Below are 21,650 nucleotides of genomic sequence, written 5' to 3'. Positions count from 1 at the left end.
AGGAGGAAGCCTGGTTTGCCCTGCCTTTCAAAGTAATTTACAGAGATGTGCCCTCCGATGCACACTAACAACCAGTAGGTACCACAAGTGGGAGATGGGTAAAAATGAGGACTAATAGAGGTTAAGGTGCTCCAAAGGGTGCAGTGAACCTAGCTGTGAGAAGTGCTGTCCCTACCTATCAACTTAGTTGAAAGAATATCATACAAATGAGAGACGCTTATGAAAACCTGTGTCTTTTGACCTAAAGAATTTGATTTTATTTGCATAGACCCAAAACTTATTATTTTAAACAATAACTATTCATTTAGTGGCTTCTCCGTAAAACCAAGAAGGGTCTAACTTCAGGCATGTAGATTCAGGACAGGTACACTTGATGTTGGACAGAGAAATCCTGATGAATCGTATCCAAAAGACATTCTTGAGTTCTACAACATATTTGGTAAGAATAGATGGGAGCAGCTGACTTTAGATTAGCTTCCCCCTCTTGAACTTCATAATTGGTTTATCAAAAGCATTGTTAAATAAACAAAGGAAGATCTTTCAAGAACAGTTATAAAGTATCTTCTATAATTTGATACCAGAAGCAATCCATAGCAAAAAATGCTTTTGGAGGGGAGTTGCAGAACTTTTTTTGTCCGTAGGCAAGCAAATATATTAGCCCGATAACATATGAGCTACTTGTTTGAGATCATCTCTGTGCAAATTAATTCCAACGTACTCTGGAGATAGGAGCAAATGCTGGAATCTGTACTGAAAACAACAAATGTTGGCGATCACAGCGGCTCAGGCAGCATCTATGGAGAGAGCAAGCCAACTTTTCGAGTCGAGATGAAGCAGCGTTTCACCTGTACCTCCTCCAATCTTGTCTATTTGCTGCATCCAATGTGGCCTACTCTACATTAGAGAAACCAAATGTAGACTGGGTACCGCTTTGCAGAACACCTCCGGTCCGTGCAAAAGCATGACTCCAACCTTCTCGTAGCCGGTCATTTGAACACAGCATCCTGCTCGCATGCCCACTTGTCTGTCCTTGGCACGCTACAGTGCCGCAATGAATCACAACACAAACTGGAGGAACAACATCTCATCTTCAGACTAGGCTGTTTTACAACCTTCTGGACTTAACATTGATTTCAACACCTTCAAATTGTGAACCAATTCCCATGCCTTCCCTTTCTTTGAGCTTTACTTGTTACATTTTCTGTCACCATGTCCTCTCCATCCACCCCCTCCCTATCCCGTGGGACTGTCTGTTCTTTCAAGACTGGCAGTTAGACACACTGTTGTTTTGCCATTCTCACATTCTGATCACTTAGTCTGAACTATCAACATCCTTTTTCCCCAGCAGTCTACCCTCGAACCCCTCTCCCAAAAAACACTGCAGCATAACTGCTGCCTCCTGCACACTTCACTTCAGCTCTGACGAAGAGTCATCCAGACTCCACGTTAGCTTGCTCTCTCTGCATGGATGCTGTCTGACCTGCTGTGATCTCCCGGATTTGTTGTTTTCAGTACCTTGGGGATAGCTTTAAACTGGAACATTGTGTTTTGGGCCATATTTAGAGAAAAGGGCTCTATATTTGAACAGCCAATACTCACCGGAGAGAAACACAATATGATTGTAAGGGAGCAGGAATTCGAAACTAACATCGGTTCAATTCTCTGGATCATCTAGACTTGGCTACAGTTGGAAGGCTGCGGGTTTTCTGCCCTAGTTCTGCCACCCCCAACCTGCTCCTGAATTCGTGGGCACTAAGTTGGGAATTATGCCCATTGTACCCTTTTAGGGTCCAACAGAGGCTTGAACTGTTGTGAGCTGTCATCACCTTGAGAAGGAAAAGTATTCAATCACAGTTGATTGATTTATAATTGTTTCCTGAGCCATTGAAGAACATTTGGCTGCAGAGATAGCGTGTTGCTCTGACTTTTTGCTGGGTAATGATCATCTTATTTGGCAGGGCTTCCTCACCACAACAATTTAAATTATGCCAATTTCTTACTTTGAGTAGCTCCATTCGGGTTTGGGAGAAACCTTATCCTTCATTTCAATTCAGGTCCTTGAATTCAATACATTAAAAGATGTTGAATTGATAATCTTGATTTATCAATTGACTAACACCAGCCAAACGTGCAAGAGTTATGAGATTAATGTTACTTGCACACTTGGACAAGAAAATAGTTAGCTATCATGAATTGTCTTCTGGCTGTCCGAAGAGACTACATCAAACCTACTTAATGGTTCCTATATCTGATGTGCTATCCCTTTTTATATGGTAAATTATGTAAGGTAAGTGCATTCCCAGTGCATGCAGATACAATGTAAACATGCAGGGTTAATATTCAAACATATTATGGGCAACATGGACCAAATTCCAATTGCCCTTGGAATTATTCATTCAAAATATTATGTTAATTGTTCTTTGACCTTTCCACATGCTTGATCAGTCCAAGATTAGATTTCAGATTCTTTATCTGTTTAGATTTTCATTACACTGAAGTCTCCTTTTCGTTGGGACTCTGAACATCTTCAAAATATATCTTGGCACCTGTTCAGTGATTAACATTCTACTCTCAGCTCACCCAACACTGAACATCTCAGTGTGGTATCTCTGTGCCTAGAGTTCATTTAATAAAATTTAACCCAAACCAAGATCAAAACCTATCCTGCCTATATGCTGTTGTGACCTACTTTAGTGATGTTTACAGTATGTGATGAAGCAGAGCTGTGAGGATTTTGGGCTTAAATAATTTATATTAATGTGTTTCTTAGCCAGTCCACATTCTCACACTTGTGATATAATGTTATTTGATCTGAGAAAGCGTTTCTTATTTTCTGCAGGGTGAAGAGTTGCTTCACTTACCTGGAAAATGTTGTCCTGAATGTGTGTCAGTTGGCAGTTACTGTGTTTATAAACAGCAAGTTAAAGAGGTGAGTCCCTTTCAATATGTATAGTGTGCTTATATAAAACCAAATGGAGGCTGTTTCGATCGTAGTATAGTTATGTGCATGCATATTAACCAATTGTAGTAAAACACATCTAGCGAAGGTATAGTTAGATTACTTTGTTAAACCCAAGGTGACTATGTAAGTCAAATGCACAAACTCCATTGATTTGGCCTGCAAAACTCTTGATATTCTTTGTTTTTAATGTGCTTTTATGCAAAGCTGTTGGCTATATTTGGAACTCGCAGGCCTGGGCTGGAACTTGACATATCTCAGGACATTCACTCATTCCTTTTTTAATTCCCGAAGACAAGGATTGAGACTTTCCAATAGCGCTGGGGCTATCACCAGAGGTTTAGAAAGGAATTTGACTTATAAAAAATCCAGATTTTGGCAGCAGCCAACAAAAGATGCCTTAAGTATGCGACTCCTTTCCCCTTCCTCCTCCTCTTAACATGGTTTTGCTACTGTTTTAGAGAGGTAAAACTTAGAGTTCAGAGCCAGGATTACCCAGGTAGAGTGTCCAGTAGAAAGTATTCAAAGGAGGAGACAGAACTGAGAATGGAGGACTCCCAACTAAAGTCAATCACACCGAGGACTGAATAGATTTCGAGACTAAACCAAAAGGCTGATGTCAGGTGGATGACAGAGGTTCCTGTGGAAAAATAGAGGAGGCCTTCTCATAGCATTTTGCTCAACTGCACAATTATTGCTGGTGATTGGGTTGAGGGTGGTGGCAACAAGTAGGTTGCTGCATTGATTAATATTCTCCAACCATCGAACCCTGCAACTGCTTCCTGGACTTTGAGCATCTGGATTTCTGGTCGTAGTAAAAGCCATAGAGCACTGAAACAAATCCTTCGGTCCAACTCGTCTGCACTGACCAGATATCACAATCTGAATTAGTTCCTTTTTGCCAGCATTTGGCCCATATCCCTCTAAACTCTTCCTTTTCATATACCCATCCAGATGCCTCTTAAATGTTGTAATTGTACCCACCTCCACCAGTTCCTATGGCAACTCATTCCATACACGAACCACCTTCTGTGTGAAAAAGTTACAACTCAGGACTTTTCTAAATCTTTCCCCTCTCACCTCAAACCTATACCTTCTAGTTTTGGACTCCACCACAATGAGGAAAAAGACCTTGGCTATTCATCCTATCCACGCTGCTCATGATTTTATAAACCTCTATAAGGTCACCTCTCAGTCTCCGACACTCCAGGGAAAATAGCCCCAGCTTATTCAGCCTCTCCCTATAACTCAAACCCTCCAGTGTTGACAACATCCTTGTAAATCTTATTAACACCCTGTCAAGTTTAACAACACCCTTCCTGTAGAAGGGTAACCAGAATTGGACGTGGTATTCTAAACATGGCCTAACCAATGTCCTATACAGCTGCAACATGACCTTCCAACTCTTATACTCAATGTTCTGACTGATGAAAACAAGCGTGCCAGACGCCTCCTTCACCACTCTGTCTACTTTCAAGGAACTGTACACCTGCACCACTAGGTCTCTTTGGCCAGGGCCCTACCATTAGGTGTATAAGTCCTGCCCTGATTTACCTTAGCAAAATGAAACACTTTACATTTACCTGAATTAATCCCCATCTGCCACTCCTCAGCCCATTGGCCCATCTGATCAAGGTCCTATTGTACTATGAGATAATCTTCACTGTCCACTACACCACCTATTTTGGTCTTATCTACAAACTTGCTAAACCTAGCACCTAACTTCACATCCAAATCATTTAAATAAATGACAAAAAGCAGTGGACTCAGCACCGATCCTTGTGGCACACCGCTGGTCTCAGGCCTCCAGTTTGAAAAGCAACCCTCCACCACCACCCTCTCTCCTACCTTCAAGCCAATTTTGTATCCAGTTGGCTAGCACCTCCTGCATCCCGTATGATCTAACCTTACTAACAAGTCTACTATGCAGAACCTTGTTGAATGCTTTGCTGAAGTCTATGTAGGCAATATCTATGGCCCTGCCTTCATCAGTCTTTTTTGTTAACTCTTCAAAAAACTCAGTCAAGTTTGTGAGACATGATTTCCCACACACAAAGCCATGTTAACTATCCCTAATCAGTCCTTGCCTTTCCAAATGCACGTAAATCCTGTACCTCAGAATCCCCTCCAACAACTTACGCACCATTGATATCAGGTTCAATGGTCTGTAGTTCCCTGGCTTTTACTTAACAGCCTTTCTCACCTAATGGCACCACATTAACCAATCTCCAGTCTTCTGGCACGTCACCCGTGACTGTTGGTGATGCAAATATCTCAGTGAGGGGCCCAGCAATCTCTTCCCTAGCTTCTGACAATATTCTAGAAAACACCTGATCAGGCCCTGGTAATTTATCTACCTTTATGCATTTTAAAACATACAGCACCTCCTCTTCTGTGATATGAACACTTTTCAAGACAACGCTTTTATTTCTTCAAGTTCCCTAGCTTCCATGTCTTTCTGCACGGTAAATACTGACATGAAAAATGCATTTAGTATCTTTCCCATCTCCTATGGTACCACACATAGATAGCCATATTTATCTCTAAGAGGCCCTGTTCTTTGCCTAGCTACTCTTTTGCCCTTAATGTACTTATAGAATTGCTTTGGATTCTTCTTCACTCTATTTGCCAACTCTATCTCTTCCCCTTTTTGCCCTTCTGATTTCCCTCTTAAAAATACTCTTACTACCCTTACACTCATGATGTGGAGATGCCAGTGTTGGACTGGGGTGAACAAAGTCAGAAATCACTCAACTGGTTGAAGATTTTAGCAAAATAAGCAGAAATCTAAATTTATCTGTCTGTAAGATTTGGGTTAATAGACAACATGGAGCAGGTTTCTATACTTAACAAGAATTGCTAGTTTATCACGAACAAATAATTTCTAAATGCAGGTAAACAATTATGAACTGTTGACACATAACTCTATTAGTTAAAAGTCCAACTTTCTTCTTAACACCCCTGTAAATATGCATATGCGCGCGCACACACAGATGTCAACCTTAGTCCATTTGTCTTGGAGTGAGAAGGTTGTGGATTCAAGCCCCGCTCTGGGTTTGAGCACATAATTTGGGCTAACAATTCATTGCTGCAGTAAGCAATGACATGTTAAATCAAGGCCTAGCCTCCTCTCAGTTGGACATAAAAAATTTCATGGCATTCTTGGAGAAAGAACTAAAGGACAACAAATATCCCTTCAACAACATCACTAAGGCTGATTGGTTAGTGAAATATTATTGATGGAATGCATGTAGCTTCAGAATCACCTACTCCTGCCGTCACCCCCATCACGTATAGATGCACCAAATATACGATGATTATGGAATTTTTCACATGAACATCCACGGTCCTGGCAGTTATGCATTTACACCATTTCTCATTATTTTAAGTACCAGCAAGACAAGGGGCTGTCAGCTTGGCACAAATTCCACCCATCATGGTGGCTTACCCAATTGATAGATTGATGGATAAGACCAGAAGAACAGTATTACAAGATGCACAGGACGAGAAGAGCCTGAATGGGCCAGATTGTGAGCATCTTAAAGAAAAGTTTTAGATGTCTGGAACCTTGTGGAAATTGCTGCAATACAAACTATCCAGGTTGAGCAAAATTATGGTCACCTGCTGAGTCTCCCACTTTTTCAACCATGCCATGGGGCATGCTGGAGAATTGAGTGGCTGCCAGCAGCAAACAGTGACACCACTCAGAAGATTGCAGACTTGTTAGCACAGGGAGTTCATTATACAGTATAAGCAGCACAGTAGTCTTGAATAGAGGGTGAATTTATTTAATCACTTGAACTGACCATTGTGTCAAACAGCTACGTGTGCCCAGCTCCCTTTGCCAGTAAAGTATCCTCTCCATTGGTCCACTCTGGTCTTCAAGTTCCATGAATATCACTGCAGCCTAATTGATTAATCAAAAAAACTATCTTGATAATTTGGAATTCCAGTTAAACTACATTTTATTCACTCTAATGTTGTACGATGTCAATGTGCTCACTAGGCTTTCCTTTTGATGCTTCCCCTTTTGTGTAGCATATACGTTTTTTACCACTTAATTATATACTTCTTATAAGTGTCTTGGTAAATTTTACCAAAAAAAACATCGAGCTTGGTTCTGAAATTGTTTTAGTAATAATTTCATTGTTTTGAATAAAACATTATTAAGGATTTTTATCAGATACTTAATATTGAAAGGAATATTTTTTCATGGTCTTTTTTTTAAATCTGATCCAAGCAATGTAGCAATGTGGCATTTTGAGTTTGTGATATTAGTTCGGTGCAATTTTCTAAAATTTGTCCTTCTGTTGATCTACGTAACAATTATGAGAGGCCAAATTCGCAATTTCAATAATGAGGCTTTGGTCAGTGAAAGGAAAAATAAACTAAGTTTTTGATGTATTAACAATTTATAATGCACATTACTGTATGAGAATGCAACAGAACAGAAAGCATCATTTGGAAGTATTGTACAAGAAAAAGTCTGTGCAAATGCACCTTGTTCTGCCAAGCAGTAGAGGAACATCCTGTACTTAGTGGCCTGTCACTAATTTCTCCCTGATATAAAAGTCGTCGTATAAGGATGTGCAAAAAATAATTGAAAACACAGATCTGTAGAGAGAGTATGAAATATATATTGAGGTAAGATTTCAATCAAGTGCAGCTATGTCTAATTAAAAACCCACCCAATTAACATTCCATTGATTTTGGTAGAATAAAAACTGCACAGATTCGTAAATGAGTGAACGATAATTCCAGTAGGTGAGCAGTCACTTGGTGAAAGTGAAAATTAACCACCTTGAAGTTCATGTTTGTAACAGAAGAAAATACTTTTTTTAATTTCTGTGCATAATTTATAAATAATTTTTTTTTGCCTCAGACACATCATTCAGATTTGAAAGATGAAAAACATCTTCAGGTATGTAGATCACAGTGTGGATCTTTTTAGAATTTGAGTAAAAATGCAGTTCAAAACGAAGCACAATCAGAGGTGAAAGAAGACTTGTCTAATCAGCAATACAGCTGTTTGGACGGAGGTTCAGAAACCGTCCATCTGCAGAGGGACAAGAGAGAGCTGTAGGTTCTTTTGAAGTTATAACATGAGCCAGTCAGAGATTCACAATGATTAAACAATCAAAATACCTTTTTATCACATGGTATTTATGCCTGGGACTTCTGGAGATTGCATTTATGATTATTGCTATTTTTCCAAGAAATCCGTACATCTATTTATACTTCCTTTCAAAGTACCTATCTCTGTCTTTTATAGTTATTGACATCTGCTGTCTTCATATATAGTGAGAGGAGCTCTCCTAAATAAAGATTAAAATGAAAAGCATTTAGATATCCTATCCAATAAAGTTTCAAGTTCTGCGTTTAATACAAGTCAAATGTACTATCACAAATCAGGTGGTTGAGGGAATTCTGGTAGGCAGAGAACTTAAGCTTTCTTCATTTCATTCTGTGTTTGTCCTACCAAGTTTAATGCAATACAGTAAATATGGGGCATAATAGCTTAGTATCACAACAGAAGTAATTAATTTCTCATATCAGTACTTTTTGCGCACATTGACTTCAGGATAAATTTTAGACCAAAATAATTTATTTCATTAAAGTTCTTTGTAATTTTTAAAATCTTTCTTAAAAATAGGCTGGAGGAAAATGGAAGGAAGGCCCTTGCAAAGAATGTGAATGTCAAAATTCACAGGTGATCTGTTATAAGCGCTCCTGTCCTTTGTGCCCTGTTGGAACCCTTGCTGTCGTAATAAATGGAGAATGTTGCCCAGAATGCCAACCAGGTTTGTATATATCTGGCAGGGAGAAATTGTTAAGAGTGATTGGAGAAGAATACAAATATGTGGAGAATTTTACATGATACAGTTTGTAATATGAATTGTATTTCAAACATTTCAGAAAGTGGTTACAACCTGACTGCAGATTGGAGGTCTAATCTCCTGGCTCCGTATCAATTGCAAATACCTACATTTGCTTCTCGTGGCAGAAATGTATGTGTGCAAGTCTGTGCTTGGATTACCATGTGTGTCCCTGACCACCCAAGCATGCCACTTCCTTATATATAAATAAAGACTTATAAAGTAAAGCTTTGGGGTTGCCAAGGTTAAAACTGAATTGCCTTGAACTGGAGCCTGGGTTCCATGGTTATGCTATTACGCTCCAAAACAAGATGTTCCACATTTAGCTTGTTCAAGTTACTTAGTGGCTGAATGATTAAAAAATAAAGTCATTCAGTTATTAACAACATCTATATATTATACAAAGCCACTTATTTTAAAAGGGTACAAAATAAAGGTTGATCAAAATTATGTTAAATGATGTTATGATTGAAGTTTAGGGTGAGCAGAATGATTATCTGTGTCTATTTAATGAGTTTGAGTTCAGCAACTGAACATCTTAACTGACTGAAATTATACATTATTTATAGATTAATGACAGTGAATGTGAATTTTATTTGACAATCAACATAGCAAATTCAAATCATCATTCTTCTGACAGCCTTGTGAAATAGATTGTCAATGGTTCTATATTTTAATTTAGAATAATGATGACACATGTGAGCCTAAGAAAGAGATACTTATCTAGAATTCCTACTGGAGTCAGTGTAATTCCAATGGAGTGCATTAGATCAGTCCATGTGAGTTGCAGTGCTGGCCTCAGCATCTCACTTTCTGCCAGGAGTGACGGAGAGGTTCAGGATACATCTACCCAAACAAATGGACAGATGTGTTCAAATACCTTGAGCAGGAAGCAAGTATGCTTTATAGTATAAGTTCCAGTGTTCTGCCTGGTTGCATTGCATGCAAGCTTTAATGTCAGTATTCAGCACTGCTGGGAAAACAGGGAAACCCTTTAAAAGTTAAATACATGAAGAAAAAGTCCAATGTATTCTGGAAATTGGTCAATGAAGCGGTTGAAAGTCCAACACAACACAATTCTGCGGTTGAAATGGCTGATGGGAAATCTAGATCATTTTACCTTAAATTCAAAGCTGCAGAATTGAGAAATGTGTTAATGCCTCATGTCATTATGTCAGCGTATGTTAAGAGATCTACTCACGACATCGTCACCTCATCATGGCATCTGACCTGAAGGTATTAAGATTTCATACTTCATCTTATCCTGGATCATTTGAAACATAACACTTCGGTAGAATTATGCTGTTCTGCTGTAAACTAGCAGCTTAACATTAACACAGACACTTGTGTGTCTAAGGAATTTAATAATTCTCCGTAATAGATAGTTGTAATAAATGTCTGTTGTATTAGTTAACACCATAATATTCATGCCCAGTTTCCTCTGTTATGGAAGACAACATAAGCATTGGCATATCTGGTAAAAGCACATTTTCAAAGGCAAACTCACATTGTAAAAAAAAATTGAAGAAATCTTGTATATTTGTGTCCACAATTTAGAGCTTCAGCCACCGGAAGAGCATGTTGCAAATTGGACTGAAATCTGTTGTTCTAGTTCCTAATATATACTACCACCAGTGAAACTCCATGTTAGAATCAGGAGTTTGTAAAATTAACTTTCTAGTGTATGGTGCTTTTTCTCCCCCATCATTGTACAGTTCATTAATAGGCTGTTACAAGCTTCCAACTACCTCACTGCAAAATTAATTGGTTATTTCAAGATCTTGGGCTCCTATGAGTTTGTCCATCTCTTTATACATGATATATACCTTGACGTGTTCTTCTTAATCTTAGGAAAGGGGCCCATTGTGCCAGACTATGTGGGTTCTCAAATGTGGTCTTGCTCAAAACGTTAACCATTTTTTTCAGGTGCTCACCAACCTTTCTGTGCCACGTGAGAATATTCATGTTGCTCTGATATAGCAGTGCACACAGGTGCCTGAGATTTCAAATCTCCATTCTCTAACTAAACCAGAATCCCTTAAGCAATTGTACAAGTGGCTGTTTATGTTGTTTCTGGTTCTGTTTTGATGAGCTCAAAGTAATAGATGGGGACAGTTTCCACAAATAAGTACACCAAAAGTGCAGTGGAGCATTTGCTTGCAAATTTCTTTTTTTATTTCATTGGTAGTGTGAGGAACCTCAGTGACACTTGAAAGTTTGCACTAACAGTAGCAGTCCAATTAATTTTAACAGTTTTAGATTTCACAATTGGTAGATTTTTAAAATAAAAACATACCAGGTATATTTGGTTTCTCAACAGGCCAATGAAACTCATTTTCCTCACTGCCTATCTTTCTGGTAACTCTTCTCTTCATAAAGATGCTTCCCCATGCTCCTTTTCACATGGACGTTCCCCGGTCTGGCCCTCCACCCTCCCCATTCCACATTATACCTTATTCCGTAGTCTCTCAAAGTTACTGTCCAAATTTAGTTCCAGTAACAGTGCCTCTTCAACTTCCTCCCTCTTTGCTGTCTTAAATTTGGCATGACAGTTTTTGTCCCCAGAATTTTTGTGGGCATATGTTATAGAACTACTGCAAATAATCTAGTTATTTTATTTTATTATTTCTTTTGCAGTTCAGTGCCATGCCGATTGCCTGACGTGCACACGTTCTCCTGATCATTGTGACATCTGCTCTGATAAGAGCAAGTTCTTACAGCATGGGCGTTGTTTGCAAAGCTGTGAGCCTGGGTTCTACAAGGAAGGTGGACTGTGTAAAAGTATGTAATGAATAGATCTGAACCTTCTGCTTGTGTTGAAATTCCTACTTGCAATGCTGGCAAAGCTCAAGGACATCTCAAGCACCTGGTACCTATGCTGACTCAAGTAGTTTACATGACTAAACATGGAGCATTTTGCCAACCCATATGCACATTAAATAAGTATTCCTGGTCAAGATAACTGTTAAGATAATAGTTAAATCACTGTACTATTGGAGTCTCAAAAGATATAACTCCTTAATATTAAATTTTCCATTCTCCTTTGTGAAATGGGAATATATGTAGTACTACTACTTATGCCTGGTTCATCTCTTATGTTCTTGTCTAAACTAACAGATGTCTTTGACCATAAAGCTCTAACTTTTTTCATCAAGATTAATTCACATCCTACTGCACACAAATATGTATTTCAGGAAAACTCGTTATCTTAGTGATTTACAAAAATGTCTAAGATTAGCGTCAACTTTGCCAAGGAGTTCCTCTCTCTTTTTTTGTTCTCTGGGAACAATGAGATACATTTGTGTATCACCACTAAATCTTGAATACTACAGAGCTCTATTAAGTGCCTGTATGTGCTGGAGGGCTGAAATGTGGGCAATAGTATTAAAACAGCAGATGGAGCTTATCTAAGTAGTTATTGACCTGTTAAAATTTTTGCCAACAGAGATTTTAGCTTTTACGTAAGCGTGAAATTGCAACATATGTAGGTAGAGGGTAGATCATTCTTGACAAAATTCACTGAATTCATTTTTCAAAATAGTCAACTTAGTAGAATGTAAGTGTAGTGTACATAGATTTTTAAGAATACTTTTCTACAGAATGACATGGAGAATTCTCAACAATGTTTAGTTCTTTATGAAACTAAAGCAAGCTGCCATCATAACATTTTTTATAGTTAAAACCAATTCTGAAACATTGTGTGCTTACATTTCAGTGAGAGACACTTTGTTAAGAACCAAAGAAATAAAATGTGATCTACCAGGCCAGATTTCAGTCTGGGATCTGACTTGTCCAATAATAACATCATTATTGCTGGGATCATAGCATTATTGCAAATGATGTAGTGGGGCATGTAGAAAAAAAAAAGTAATTAGGCAGAACCAACATGGTTTTGTGAAAAGGAAATCACAAATTGAACCAATTTATTACTGTACATTGAGAAATTAACACTTAACGTGGATAAAGGTGAGTATAAAGTGCTTGGACATGGTTCCACATTGTGGGGATTAAAAAGTTATGGTGTAGGGATATTGATATGCTTACAATTTATATAAGTGCTTGAATGAAGGGACCATGGATATTGTTGCTACATTTGCTGACAACACAAACATAAGTGGGATAGCCAGTTGTGAAGAAGACATAAAGGAGGCTACAAAGGTATTGACATAGGTTACATGGATAGGCAAAAATCTGTCAAATGGTGTATAATGTGGAAAATGTAAAATTGGGAGTAAGGATTTAAAAAAGAAGCATTTTATCTAAATGGTGGATGATTGTAGAGCTCTGCATCTGGGTGTCCCGGTGCAGAATCATAAAAGGTTAGTATTCATGTACAGCAATAAGTTGGGAAAGCTAATAAAATGTTATTCTTTATAGCGCATAGAATTGAGTACAAAGGTAGGCAGGATATTATTCAGTTATACAAGTCATTGGTGACATCTAGAGTACTGTGTGCTTTAAGGAAGAATGTAATTTTTTTGGAAACCATTCAGAAAACGCTTTCTAAGCTAATACCTAGATTGTTTGGGTTGCCTTATGAGGAAAGGTTGGATAGGGTAGGCTTGAACTTACTGGAGTTTAGAAGGGTAACAGGTGACGTGACTAAAACATTAAGATTCTTGGTTCTTGTTGAGGTGTATGTGGAGAGGATAGTTTGTCTTGTGGGAGAATTTAGAATTGGGGGTCATTATTTAAAAATAAACAGTTGCCCATTTAAGATAGAGAGGAACTTCTTTTTCTCACAGATGAACATGAGTCTTTGGACGTTTCTGAACAGGTGACTGATGCAGAGCCTGTGAACATTTTTAAGATAGGGGTAGATAACTGCTTTGATTAGCAAGGGAGTGGAAAGTTATTGGGAATAGGCAAGAACGTGAAATAATCTTGTTGAATTATCTTCTTGAATGGCAGAGCTTAAAGTTGCCCTAGATTGAGTTCGTATACTTTTGGTGATCGTTGTTTGTAAGTTGTTGTTGGTCAAATGTCTTTTGAATGTATCAGTATGCAACATGAACTGCATTGTCCTAATAAACTCTCACTATTACTTCACCAAAGAAATTGCAGAGCTTATATTCCATGAGAGTGGATGGAGCCAAAATCAAGTTGACCTGCTGCTCACAAACAGTTTTTAAAAATTGTCAAGATTGCACTGGCAGAGGCAATTTATCTTCTCAGCTGGGGAAAAACATATTCCAAGTGAATAGCGGAACTTAAAAAAAATTGCAGGAGCAGGCCATTTGGCCCATTGATTCTGCTTCACCATTCAATAATAAGGTCTGGTTGTGTCCTTAACTCTACTTTCCTGCCTGCTCTCCATAACCTTTGCCTTCCTTGTAAATCAAATGTCTGTTTAGCTGTCTCTTGGAAAACGATTAATGACTCAGCCTCCACTGCTCTCTAGGGAAGAAGATTCCAAAGATTAATAGTCCTCTGAGAAAATAAATTCTTTCTCATTCGCATCTTAAAGTTTTCTGAATTACAACAATCAAAGTGAGACATCCTCTCAGCATTTACTTTTTCAAGCTCACTCAAAATGTTTTATTTTTGAATAAGACTTCCTTTTATCCTTCTAATCTTCAGTGATTTTCGAGCCAACCAGCTTGGTTTTTTCCTCATAAAACAACTCCCTTCAGCGCAGGACTAACAACCTCTACATTCTGGGAATCACATTTATGAATCTTTCCTGAATTGCCTCCATTGCAATTGCAACCCTACTTAAATAAAGAGATTAAAACTTAAGCAGTACTCCAGATGTGGCTTCCCAGATGCACTACAAAGATATAGAAAGATTTTTCTACTTTTATTTATCCCTCTTGCATTAAAGGCAAACATTGTATTTGCCTTCCTGATTATTTCCTGCTAACTTAATGTGATTCATGTACATGGACACCCAAATTCCTTAGTGCCACAGCATTCTGCTATTTGCAGCCAGGAGAAAGGGAGGATAACAAAAAAAAAATCATAGGATCCCTGCATATTGGAGTTTGAATGGTGTCAGAAGAGTTTCGTAACAACTTTGTGATGATGGACAGGATCTGGCGGCATTAATTAGTTCCTGTCAAAGAGTGATGAATTCTTTCTGTATAGTCTTTTTTTCCGAAGAATCAGTTGGTCTAATTTGTACTTGACCATGTTTTTGTAATGCAGCTTGTGACGAGACATGTGCCACTTGTCAAAATGAGTTTGAATGCATTTCATGTAAGGAGCCGCTACTGATGGAGTTTGGTCAGTGTGTATCTTCGTGTGGGGATGGGCTATTCCAGGATCAATTGCAGTGCTCAGGTATGGCCGCAAAACCAATGGTTTGAACTATTTGGAATTATTTGTAAAATCTTACCAACATTCCATTCATCTCTATATCATTGCTAATATTTATTTAAGTTAAGTTAAATGTTTTGTCATTGCTTCTACAAATCATTTTGATGTGAAAAACAGGCACTTGAATTTTCCGAGACAACAAGGTGCAGGGCTGGATGAACACAGCAGGCCAAGCAGCATCATAGGAGCAGAGAGGCTGACGTTTCGGGCCGAGACCCTTCATCAGAAAAGGGAGAGGGGAAGGGGGTTTTGAAATAAATAGGGAGAGAGTGGGAGGCGGATAGAAGAGGGATAGAGGAGAGGATAGGTGGAGAGGAAACAAACAGGTCGAAGAGGCGGGGATGGATCCAGTAAAGGTGAGTGTAGGTAGGGAGTTAGGAAGGGGATAGGTCAGTCCAGGGAGGACGGACAGGTCAAGGGGGCGGGATGAGGTTGGTCGGTAGGAGATGGAGGTGCGGCTTGAGGTGGGAGGAGGGGATAGGTGGGAGGAAGAACAGGTTAGGGAGGCAGGGACGAGCTGGACTGGTTTTGGGATGCGGTAGGGGGAGGGGAGATTTTGAAACTTGTGAAATCCACATTGATACCATTGGGCTGCAGGGTTCCCAAGCGGAATATGAGTTGCAGTTCCTGCAATCTTCGGGTGGCATCGTTGTGGCACTGCAGGAGTTTTCCATTGGTTTTGCCTGATCTTCCACTGTTACCTCAGCAGAAGATCATCCCTGGAAATTCAGTACAAAGTGGCTCAAGACAGATTGTAGATATTGGTAACAAGCTTAGATTTTCTTTGCCATATTTTACATATGACAGGAGGTAAGTCATTCAGCCCTAGCACCCACTTTTACATTCAATTATCACATGGTTTATCCATAAATCAACTCCACGCACTTGTCATCATCATGTATCCCTTACCAGCCTTACCCAATGAAACTCTTTCCATTCCCAGTCTTTAAAATGTCAGCATCCTTAGCTGATGAAAGAGTATCAGATTTCCAATATTTACTTAAGCTGGGTAGTGCCAATGAAAATTAGAATCATAGAATAGAACCACAGGGCCCCTACAGTGTGGAAGCCAGCCATTTAGTCCATCAAGTCCATATCAACCCTCCGAAGAGCATCCCACCCGAACCTACCTTCCCACCCTGCCCCTGTAACCTTGCATTTCCCATGGCTAATCCACATCCCTGGATACCACTGTTATTGTTAATTGTTATTTATTTTTTCTGCATTTTAAAATATTTTTTATTACTTTCATATTTCTCGGTATTTGCGCAATTCTTTTGACTATTAAATTTTAACAATACTATACATTCCTTCAATACAGCCTGCTCACTCATTGGCACAGATCTGCTTTAACTCATGTTAAGTTTAAGATAAATGTATTTGACTGTCATTTTCCCAGTTTCTACGTCAGGACATCAGGAGAACCCCATGGATTTTCTGATATGTATGCTGTTTGAGCTCATGGTAAAATTATCCACGGAATGAATTTTATCAATATGATTTTTTAATTTTAAAAGCCAGATCTCACATTAATGATCAGTTTACATGTTATCCAAATGTTTATAGTCCTTCTGGTGTGCCATAACTTTGACTGGTCTGCATTGGGAAAATGGCAAGTTAGGCTTGGGTTTAGATAGACTGAAACGGGACCTTATTTTGGGTTTGCCACAGATGCTGTTTTAGTACCAACCAGGATTATGTAGGCATGTGTGACTGCCAATAGTGCATAGCAAACCTCATAAGCAGCACATAGAACATAGAACATTACAGCGCAGTCCAGGCCCTTCGGCCCTCGATGTTGCGCCGACCTGTGAAACCAATCTGAAGCCCATCTAACCTAGACTATTCCATTATCATCCATATGTTTATCTAATGACCATTTAAATGCCGTTAAAGTTGGCGAGTCTACTACTTTTGCAGGCAGGGCATTCCATGCCCTTACTACTCTCTGAGTAAAGAACCTACCTCTGACATCTGTCCTATATCTATCACCCCTCAATTTAAAGCTACGTCCCCTCGTGCTAGCCATCACCATCCGAGGAAAAAGGCTCCCACTGTCCACCCTATCTAATCCTCTGATCATCTTGTATGTCTCTATTAAGTCACCTCTTAACCTTCTTCTCTCTAACGAAAACAGCCTCAAGTCCCTCAGCCTTTCCTCATAAGACCTTCCCTCCATACCAGGCAACATCCTGGTAAATCTCCTCTGCACCCTTTCCAATGCTTCCACATCCTTCCTATAATGCGGTGACCAGAACTGTACGCAATACTCCAAGTGCGGCCGCACCAGAGTTCTGTACAGATGCAACATGACCTCATGGCTCCAAAACTCAATCCCTCTACCAATAAAACCTAACACACTGTACGCCTTCTTAACAACGCTATCAACCTGGGTGGCAACTTTCAGTGATCTATGCACATGGACACCGAGATCTCTTTGCTCATCCACACTACCAAGAATCTTACCATTAGTCCAGTACTCTGTATTCCTGTTACTCCTTCCAAAGTGAATCACCTCACACTTTTAATTTTGTGCAACCGCTCAGGGATGTCCTTGACCCTGGCACCAGGGAGTAAACACACCATCCTGGAGTCTACGACATGGCCACAGAAACACCCGTCTGTGTCCCTAACTAGCGAGTCTCCAACCACTATCACTCGCTTCAATCTTGCCCGACCCTGCTCTACAGCAGAGCCAGTTGTGGTGCCACAGGCCTGGCTGCCGCTTTTATACTCCCCTGAGAGGCTATCCCCCCACTGCAAGTGTCCAAAATGGTATACCTGTTAGAGAGGCAAATAGCACAGGAGACTCCTGCACTCCCTGCCTGCCTCTCCTGACGGTCACCTATCTACCTGACTGAACCTGTGGTGTGACCACCTCCCTGGAACTAGTGTCTATCACACTCTCTGCCCCCTGTATCCTCCTCAGAGTGTCCAACTGCCGCTCAAACCAAACAACGCGGTGTGTGAGGATCTGCAGCCGGTCATACTTCCTGCAGACATAGTCGTCAGGGACACTAGACTGCTCCCTGATCTCCCACATCTGGCAGGAAGAGCACACCGCTGTCCTAACTGTGATCTCTGTCCCTTTACTACTACAGCTACCTTTGACTATACTTATTCACATCTCTCTGTTTCTAAGGATTCTAATTCATTCTCCCAGTTTTTTCAAAAATTCACAATTCCTTACCAGCATTATTAAATGTTTACTTTGTTTCTCAGCTGAGAATTGTCACAACAGCAGTTGACAGGGCCCTCAGCCATGAAGTGATATAACTAGTTAATCTGAATTTGGTTGAAAAATTAATTTTGGCAAAGCCACAGGAAAGCGTTCTCCTTCTCTTGAATAGTGCTAAAGTGGAGTTTTCGTAAATCCACCAAAGCAGATATTGCTGTCAGTTGAAAATATCATCTGAAGGATTTCTGAGAATGCAGTACTCCCTCAGTCATACATTGAGATTATAAGCCTGGGTTAGGTGCACAAACCTTTTAAAAGAATCATATCTGTGAACTTCATGCCCCTTTCTATTAGTTCTCACTTGTCTAGCCTGTGTTTTAGCAGCATAGGATGCTGAACAGTCTGGAAACTGTTCCTCTGAAGGGATATCATGGATTTCTGCTCCAGTGAAGGCATGGATTGGTGATTGAATCAGACATGCTGAAGCAGCTGTTCTCTTTATGATAGATGATCCAAGGATTTGAGAGTCAGATTATGCCTCCGCTTTAGATGCCTGTCTGGGGAACCATGATGAATGTGAAGAATTCAGTTATCTGTGATGCATGATAATATTGAAGCTGCTCTGTGCGTGTAAAACAAAAATACTCAGACGTTGGTTCAGGATTACATGGTGGCATTCCATACAAGGTGCTTTACATCAACAACTGTGTTGACCGTATAATGAATGAGCAACAAAGTTGTACATGATTCCAGTCAGATTCTCTGCCCCAATCATGTAGCATACGTTTACCATCTTATTGTTTGTTCTTTTTATAACAAAGTTAAGGAAAATGAGTTTTTCAAACTTGTTAAAATTACACTAAATGTTAATTTACAAATTATGTTGAAGTGTTAATTGTTGATTGATAGTATTTTATGTCACAATTTGTGAAACCAGCTCTATAAAATAGTATTAAGTAATGTAAGAGTTTCTCCACAACCCCCCATCCACTAAGGCTATGGCCATGACAACATTCCAGCAATAGTGTTGAAGACTTGTGCCCCAGAATTAGCTGCACTTGTAGCTAAGCTGTACCAGTACAGCTACAGATTCTTCCATCTACTCAGTAATGTGGAAAATTGGCCATGTTTGTCCTGTCTATATAAAGCAGGAAAACTCTGACCCCATCAAATACAGTCATTTAAAGTTTTTGAAAAGATTTGTAGCTTGGGTTATGGATGAGGTGAAAATGCCCTTGACATCAAAACAACATGTATGGCATCAAGGGTGCCTAGCAAAACCGGTGTTAGCAGAAATTAGGGGAAACTGTCCTGTGATTGGAGTCATACATGGACAAAGAAAAATATCTGTAATGTTCAAGACTGATCATACCAACTCCAGAACATGTCCATTCTGAGTTCCTCGGGGATATTCCCATGGTACGATAAGAGCCGTTCATATTGTAGATGTTTTTTCTAATCTGTCTGTTCAATAATGTCGTGACACACTTCTGGAGCAGGTGGGATTTGACCCTGGCCTCCTGGCATAGAGGCAGGGGCACTACCACTGTGGTCCAGGACCACAAGAGCCTTCAGACTAGTTAATTCTTGTTCAGAGATGTTGTGACACACCTCAGCAGCAGTGGGACAGGAACCTGGCTCTCCTGGATTAGAGGTAGGGATACCACTGCTGTACCACAAGTGCCCTAATGCCCTAGAGGCATAACGTACTCAGCTTAACCAGCTTCAGCTGTGTTATCTATTATGTTCCTTCCATCGTAAGTGAGGATGTTCACTGATTGCATAATGTTCAGCGCCATTTTCTGATCATTCAGATACTGAATCAGTCTGTGTCAAAATGCAGCAAAACCTGCAAAAGGTTCAAGCTTAAGCTGATAAATGGAGAAGTGGCTTATAAAAGGAGCTAAAAAGGCTTATGAAAGGAAACTTGCAAGGGTCACAAAGGGCAATAGGAAGAGATGTTATAGTTACATAAAGGGAAAGCTGCTAGTTAAGAATACTATTGGCCCATGAAAGCTAAGAGTGGGGACATTGTCAATCACCACGGGAAATGGCAGACATGCTGAACGTTTTTTTTTGCATCAGTATTCACAGCAGGAAGGTGGATAGCTTGCTATAAATCCCAAAGAAATTAACAGAGAATAAAGACAGGGTCTAAATAAAATTACGTTAAGTAAGTAGTCAACAATGTGGAATTAATGGAACTAAAGATGACAAATCCCCAGGGCCCGATTGTTGCCATTCATGGGTGCTAACGGAGGTATGACAGCACATTGCCAATGCCTTAACCATAATTTGTCAGAGTTCCCTGGATTCAGGAGTTGTACCTCTGGATTGGAAACTTGCTCATGTCACTCTACTCTTTAAGAAGGGTGACAGAGAGAAATCAGGGAATTACAGTCCAGTTAGACTAACATCTACAGTGGGGAAATTGTTGGAGCCTATGCTCGAGGATAGAGTAACTGATCACCTCAAAAAATTTCAGTTAATCAGCGAGACCCTGTATGGATTCACGAGGTTGAGTCGTGCCTGACAAATGTTAGAGTTTTTTGAAGAGGTGATAAAGGTGGTGGGCAGAGTTAAGTCAATGGATATTATTTAAATGGACTTCCAGAAGGCTTTTGATAAAGTCGCACACAAGAGGCTGTTAGCTAAGGTGGAAGCCTATGGAATTGACGGCTAATTATTGACATGGATGGGAAATTAGCTAAGCGACAGGAAACACAGAGTTGGAATAATGGATAAGTAATTGGCAGGACATGACTAGTGAAGTCCTGCTGAAATCTGTTTTGGAGCCTCAATTATTCACAATATTCATTAATGACTTGGATATTGGCCTAAAAAGGCAAATAGCCAAATTTGCTGATGACACAAAATTGGGCAGCATTGTAGACCGTATTGACGGCAGCATAAAATTACAACAGTATGTTGATAGATTAGGTGAATGGGCAAAGCTGTGGCAGATGGATTTTAGTATAAGCAAGAGTGAGGTTATCCATTTTGGACCAAAAAAGGGTAGATCAAGGTATTTTTTTTTTTTGGTTTTGTAAGGCACAAGTTAAATACAGTGGATTTGGAGGTTCAGGTGCAGAGCTCTTTAAAATCCACAAACAGGTGCAGAAAGTAGTCAAGGCAGCCAATGGAATGCTGGCCTTCCTATCTAAAGTGCTGGAAAATAAGGATGCAGACAATATGCTGCAGTTCTACAAAACCCTAATTAGACCCCACTTGGAGTACTGTGAGCAGATCTGGTCACCACACTTTTGGAAGGATGTTTTGGCAGTGGAGGGAGCTCAATGCAGGTTTACAAGAATGATAT

At 39.7% G+C, this 21,650-nt stretch overlaps 1 protein-coding gene across 2 annotated transcripts in view; it reads left to right on the top strand.

Annotated features, from left to right (window-relative positions):
• fras1 (Fraser extracellular matrix complex subunit 1) overlaps positions 1-21,650 on the top strand; it is a 423,924-nt gene that overhangs the window by 203,001 nt on the left and 199,273 nt on the right. For both annotated transcript variants that reach the window (XM_048599246.1, XM_048599242.1), the window contains exons 10-14: positions 2,840-2,929; positions 7,842-7,880; positions 8,613-8,760; positions 11,473-11,616; positions 14,983-15,117. In XM_048599246.1, coding sequence (XP_048455203.1) covers positions 2,840-2,929; positions 7,842-7,880; positions 8,613-8,760; positions 11,473-11,616; positions 14,983-15,117 — 556 coding nt within the window. The remainder of the gene's footprint in view (positions 1-2,839; positions 2,930-7,841; positions 7,881-8,612; positions 8,761-11,472; positions 11,617-14,982; positions 15,118-21,650) is intronic.

Source organism: Rhincodon typus, chromosome 1, assembly GCF_021869965.1.
Source record: "Rhincodon typus isolate 14 chromosome 1, sRhiTyp1.1, whole genome shotgun sequence".
Classification (NCBI taxonomy): Eukaryota; Metazoa; Chordata; class Chondrichthyes; order Orectolobiformes; family Rhincodontidae; genus Rhincodon; species Rhincodon typus.
The sequence above is the reverse complement of the archived record's forward strand: the minus strand, read 5'-3'. Positions and strand labels throughout refer to the sequence as shown.